The sequence below is a fragment of the Diabrotica virgifera genome, chromosome 8 (assembly GCF_917563875.1).
Source record: "Diabrotica virgifera virgifera chromosome 8, PGI_DIABVI_V3a".
NCBI lineage: Eukaryota > Metazoa > Arthropoda > Insecta > Coleoptera > Chrysomelidae > Diabrotica > Diabrotica virgifera.
Genome location: NC_065450.1, coordinates 128,694,367 through 128,701,372, shown reverse-complemented (window position 1 = coordinate 128,701,372; position 7,006 = coordinate 128,694,367). Strand labels below are relative to the sequence as shown.

Below are 7,006 nucleotides of genomic sequence, written 5' to 3'. Positions count from 1 at the left end.
AATACCTAATAATTTATAGTTGAATATATTCTAACACCAATGGTCCAAATAACCTAAAATACTATCTACACGGGGCGAAAAAATTGATTTTTATAATTTGTTTAAATTTTTTTTTAATAAATGTAGCAATAACTCCGAAATTATGGCATTTTGGTACAGGGAATATAACATGAAAAATAATCACTATTTCTTAAGGGCTTTAAATCCTAAAAAAATATACAGGGTGCTTTATTTGAAATAAGAAAGTTCATTAGATTTCCAGAAAAACGGAAGATTTGACAACAATGTAATTACCACTGTAATATCAGCCGCATTCAAAGACCCTTTACGAACCAAAATCTATAAAAATCGTTCTAGCGGTTTCCGAGAAATTACCCTGTTGCCATACTTATTCGCTACCCTATATAACATCTGTCGCTTAAATACCAATAAAAATGTACAAATTCCTACTTATAATTATGCTGTTAATTAAAAAGTCAAACAAGAAAATATCCAAAATATCAAGTAACAAATAAAATGTTAAAATTCTGAGGTATTTTTCCATTCAGTAACTTAAAATTATTATACCAAAATAGTTATTTATTATACAGGGTGTCCTAAAAGTAGTGGAACAGTCGAATATTTCACGAAATGAAGATCGAAAAACTGAAAAATACGTGTTTGATATTTTTGAAAATCTGTCGAATGATACCAAACACCACCCTTCATCCATCCCCTGAAGGTGGGGTTGGGGATAACTTTAAAATCTTAAATGGAAACCCCCATTTTTTACTATAGATTTAGATTTCTTACGTAAACATAAGCAAATTTTATTAGATACATTTTTTTGAATTGTGGACAGATGGCGCTATAATCTGTAAAAATGATTTATCGTTGTACCATAGGTAAATTATAGAAACGGTCCAATATCTCGTGAAATGCACTTCCAAGTGAAAATTCAAAAAACACGTTTTTAATACATTTTAAAAACCTACCAAATCGCACTAAACACGATCCCTCATTCCATGGAGGTGAGGTGGGGATAACTTTAAAATGTTAAACAGGAACCCCCGTTTTTTAAATAAGCAATATTTATTCGAAATATTTTTTAGAATTATTGATAGGTGGCGCTGTAATTGGAAAAATACCATTTATTAGCGTCATCTCTATCAACAAATCTAAAAAATGTCTCGAATAAATAATGATAGGTACTTACTTTTTTATGAGTTATTCAAATCTGCAATTAAAACGGTCTAATATCTCGTGAAATGCACTTCCAAATGAAAAACCTTTTTTAGAGTTGTTAATACATGGCGCTATAATCGGAAAAATGCGATTTATTAAAATTATGGCCGATGCGTAGCTAATGCCCGGTTGCACCAACAGATCTTAAGCTTAAGTCGAGAATATCATAAGAATTAATATAATATAATTATAATATATAACAATAAGAATACCATAATATAATAATAGATATAATTGATAATAAGGTAAAAATCTAAAATTATGATGCAACGTAAGTGATACTCAAGGAGGCCCTATCTATAAGTAGAGCTTAGCTAAGCTGGAGCTTAAGATCTGTTGGTGCAATCAGCCATTAATGTGCTGCTCATTTTATTAATATATGAGTGTTCAATCTTTTTTGCACCGTATTTTGCTTAGTTTGAATATAGTTGGAATTTAGTAGTGCTCAATTTCAAGGTCTTTTGTTATTTTAAGTTGAATGCACAAATTGAGCATTCACATAAAAAAGTTTCCTTTCACTTATCATATCTGGCTTTTTATTGCAACTAGAAGATTTCTGAAAAAAACAAGTTTCTCAAGCTACAAAAATGTTTCGTAAAACTTTTTTCTTTAGATACAAAGTTTTTAAGTTATTCGAAAAAAAAAACTGTACAAAAAAGTGTATTTTTTCATTGAAAGCGGCAAATTTTCAATCACGAATTACTCAAAAAGTATTTATTTTCAAAAACAAAAATTATAGAAATTTTTGTTACAATTAGATCCTCTAACGACTCCCGGTGTTATTTGGACCAAAAAAATTTCTACATTTCAGAAGGGATGGGGGCCACCCCCAAGATAAAGGCGTATTTTGGCATAGGGTAGACATTGTTTCTTGAGCTGTTCCCCACTAACTGTGTATCAAGTATCAAGTAAATTGATTCATTAGAACAGAATTCGGAGCCAAATACGCTCATTGACTGCATTAATTGTGAAGGAATAATAGTATGCTACACACAATTCAAAATATTTTAAAACGGTTTTTTTATATACAGGGTGTTCAGAAACTCTACCGACAAACGAAGACAGGACATTCCTCAGATAATTTTAAGATAATTTAACCCAATTCATCTAGTCCGAAAGTGCTTCCTACAGGAGCTAGAACTATTTGAAGATGGCGTAATTCGTTTGGTAATTAGTTTTTCTTAAATATCTCCAGAAAGCTTCTATTTAGAAAAACCAAAATTGGTACACATATTTATCTTCCAGAGATAAATCGATTCCATCCATTGCAAATTTCTGGTACCGGTCATAGGCGTTCATTTTGGGTAGGGAAACAGTTATATTATCGCTTAACTTTTTTGGTTTTAATTTTTAAGAATTTTTGAGTCTGGATTATTAAAATGTAAGGTATTTTAATACTAAAAGGTACTCTTACTCCGTTAGTATAAAAGTCGATAGGATACACCGTTTTCTAAAAAAATCGATTTGAAAATTTTGTACGTTTATTTATATTCCAGAGATGAATCGATTTCATTAATTGTGAATTTCTAGTACCGGTCATATGCGTCCGTTTTGGGTAGGTCAACGGTTATTTTATCACAAAACTTTTTGGCTTTAATTTTTAAAAATTGTTGACACTAGATTATTAAATTATGAGGTATTCTAGTACTAAAAGTTACTCTTGCTTTAAGTTGGTAAAATACACCGTTTTTTTTGAAATTTTTTTTCAATTTTTTTTTTAATTTAGGGAACCAAAAATTTTCAAATCGAATTTTCTAGAAAACGGTGTGTTCTACCGACTTAAAGCAAGAGTACCTTTTAGTACTAGAATACCTCACAATTTAATAATCCGGTATCAAAAATGCTTAAAAGTTAAAGACGAAAAAGTTATGCGATAAAATAACCGTTGCCCCACCCAAAACGGACGCCTACAACTGGTAATACAAATTCACAATGGATGGAGTCGATTTATCTCTGGAAAATAAATATTTGTACCAATTTTCATTTTTATAACTAAAAGAGTTCTGGAGGTATTTAAGAAAAACTAATTACAAGACGCCATTTTCAAAGAGCTCTAGCTCCCTTAGGAAGCATTTTCGGACTAGGTGAATTTGATTAGATTGTCTTATTCTGTATTTGACTTGGTCTTTGTCACTATATCTGCAAATTTTGTAATCCATTTTAAAAATAATTCTAGGCTATCTAGGCACCTGAAATTTTCAGAATAGCTCAGAACTAGCTAACAATACAATATTTAACGGTCATTATACAGGATGATTGATTAGTGGGGTAAACTCCGTAGATCCGTTACAGTAATGGATAGCGATAAAAGATAATAACAAAAATTGTAGCCAACTTTGAGCTTCACATTACAAAGTTAGTTGGAATGTTATATCACTATCGAAAAGTACCATTGCCATACTTTAATTTTTATCTAACATTCCTTATGTCTAAATTTATTAGTTTTCGAGATATATTCATTTTTCAGAGCAATATTATTACGGGTCTAAATATTTCCAAATTTTAAGTAAGCCATGACTGAATTGTCTAAAACTGACAATTTACGATTACTGATTATCAATGTTGCGTATCTTTTTTTAATTGTTTTAATAAATAATTAAACGTTGATATACTTAAAATTCGTATTTTCAAGTTAATTATTATATATAAATATTATTTATACCATTTTAAACAACCGTGGTATTATAAAAAGTACTTTTTTATACTAGTGTAATTTTTGGAATTATAATTATAACAGTTAATACACCTACTAAAAATTCATATTTTATAAGTTAATTATTCTTTCGAAATATGTTGTGTCCAATATAACAAAATCGTGGTATTATAAAAAGTACTTTTTTATGAAAGTGTAATTTTTGGAATTTTAAGCATTTTATATCGTCAAATTATTTTATATTCTCTCCTATAAATAATAAAAACGTTTTATTATAAAAAAAGTTCTTTTTTATAAAAGTGTAATTATTTCATATTTAATTAACTTTAAAATATTTTTTAATTTGATTCGTTATTTACTTGTTATTTTTTGTTGCAGCCAGATAAACTTAATGTGCACAAGAATGACGCAGAAAGTTGGGATTATACAGTATCTCTATGTAAGTATAATTTTGTATGTATGTAAAAACATTTTAATTCACACAGGAACACAGGAAAATCATATTGAAAATTAACTAGTTTTATATTTTAATAAAATAGTGATCAAGAGAAAAAATATTTTGTGGCACCTATCAAAGATTAAGAAACATTTTAGCTTTGTGATCTTAACATATTGAATGTTAGATCCTCTACACGAGGCTACGTTTGATTGCAACTTAGTAAAAAATTTGTGTTATCAGGTCTGCGTATCTTTTTTATCTGATTATTTTTTAGAAGTTGTTAAATTTTATGGTTTTTCACATAAATAGAGTAGATATACATAATACCACTTAATTTATTTAGATCACAAGAAATCTCGGTTTTATTTGATTACCCCTCGACATTATATCCTCTTTATAAACTTCAAAGGTTATTACTGTTTCTTTCTACTAAAAAGGTAGAATATTGCATTTAAGATTCAACACTCTACGCTCTAAGCTAACGGTAGATATACTCAAAGTAATATAGAAACTGCTTTCATCATTTAAATTTAATCTATTTATTTTGAATAGTGCGTGGTGTATAGGTAGGGTTACCATACGTCCGGATTTCGTCCGGACAGTCCGGATTTGAAAGATATGTCCGGATTGGCGTCCGGATATGAGAAATGTCCGGATTTTTTTCTTTGCTAGAAAAATGGAAAATACTTGGCTCAAAGCTGGGAAATTTCATTCTACGCAGCACCTAGTTAAGTTGGTCGCACTGCTTGTCAACAGCGCACGGGCACGAGCAGACAATAATCTGTTGACAGCTAGTTGAGTTACTGTAATGACTACTGTGTAATTGACCGTGTCTGTGAGCTGTGAGATATTGATAGAGGCTATTTACGTTTAGTTTTTTAAATAGTTTAGTTTAATGTACCTATAAACTTTGTAAAATACCAAAGAGTAAATGTGTTTTTACTGACAAACTTACAGAAGAATACAAGTTTCTTAGTAGCGAAACAACTATATGTACAATGTAGAGGTAGCAACTATTAGAAATATAAGATAATAAAAGGTACAAATAAAAGGTGATATAAACTATTTTTATTTTAACCGAACCGAATTATTACAATAATACATACAAAGAAATTAAAGAGATTTATCTACAAAATATTCGAACAGACTAAATACCAAACACAGAACTAACAAAGTTCTCACATTCATATGTAACATGACACTTTTACGCAAGAGGTGTATCGAATTAACTTTTATGCTTTCGGAAAATTCGGCGCGCCCCTTGAAGACTGCATGTATTTATTTTAACGCTAACAAAAATAATAATTATAGTTGAATATTAGATTCCAACAGCAACACAGTCAAATTCACATTTTACATTTTCTACAACCCCCTGGACTAGCCCTGTCCGGATTTGGCATTAATAAATTATGGTAACCCTATGTATAGGTATATTATATAAAATTATTATTATTGCATTGTTATAAAGGTGGATTTTAAAGTTATCATTTTTATTTATATAAAATCTACATATTTTATAATTATTGTTAAAATTGAAAGCTAATAGTTTCCCACCTTTAGACGTATCGAAGGAGTATGACAAGTAGCACTGTGACAGGAATTTTATAAAATACACTTGTCACAGGTGTCTAAAGGTGGAAAACTATGTAATGTTAATTTATACGTTTATATCGATAATTTCCACCTCTACTAGTTTCATCTCTTTTTATTTCACAATGTATTATGTTTTCCATCTTTTGCGCTATTTTGCCGGTTATTAGCTCGCTCATCACTGTAGATATGAATGCATACAACATTGTTCAAACCCTATACATGTTTTTTAACGACTCATTACATTCTTCAAATTATAATTATTTTATTAAAGCTGCTTCTAGTTCCCTGCATCTTATCGAGCAGGGAACCATGCTGCCCTTTCAGCACTCCTAACAAATTTAATCTTTTAACATCGACTTGGAGTCGCTACAATTATCAAATTATTAACATATGTAAATCATATTTCTCGATGTTAGCAATTTTATAAGGTTGCTAGTTTCATCTACTAAGCAGAACGCACTGAAGATGTTCTGATCTACATCGAAAACGTTTTGCGAATCCTTTTGGATGACTTTTTAATAGTTTTTTAATAAACTTTTTATACCATTGCAAAAACGAAGTTTTTACTTCTGTACGATTTTTAATTATGGTATACAGCCAGCCAATAAAGTTGGTCTGAAAATCAATAAAGCTAAGACAAAAATAATGGTGGTCGACAGATTTGACACTATTCAAGTGACTAACATATTACAGGAATACCAGATAGTAAACACCTTTGTCTATTTTGGGTCTAGTATAACTAACGATGGTAACTGTGAAGCAGAAGTTCGGAGACGTATTGGTATGGCAAAAAATGCGATGAGTCGCCTAACTGAAGTTTGGAAAGACAGATCCATCTCTCAAAATATCAAGATGAAACTGGTGAATGCCCTTGTATTCTCAATATTTTTATAAGGAGCAGAGACTTGGACTCTTCGCGCATGCGAGCGCCAAAAAATTGATGCCTTTGAGATGTGGTGCTGGAGAAGAATGCTGCGCATACCTTGGACAGCTCATAGGACAACGTTTCCATTCTAAACCAACTCAATATTAAAAAAGGCTGTTCACAATATGTCTGCAACGAATTCTGCAATTCTTTGGTCACGTGGTTCGCAGAG

General features: G+C 30.4%; 1 protein-coding gene across 1 annotated transcript in view; it reads left to right on the top strand.

The window, feature by feature from the left end:
- The first annotated feature begins 3,589 nt into the window (after nt 1-3,589).
- Nucleotides 3,590-7,006, top strand: part of LOC126890260 (heterogeneous nuclear ribonucleoprotein L) — a 296,962-nt gene continuing 293,545 nt past the window's right edge. The window contains exons 1-2 of the mRNA XM_050659118.1: nt 3,590-3,610; nt 4,256-4,316. Coding sequence (XP_050515075.1) covers nt 3,590-3,610; nt 4,256-4,316 — 82 coding nt within the window. The remainder of the gene's footprint in view (nt 3,611-4,255; nt 4,317-7,006) is intronic.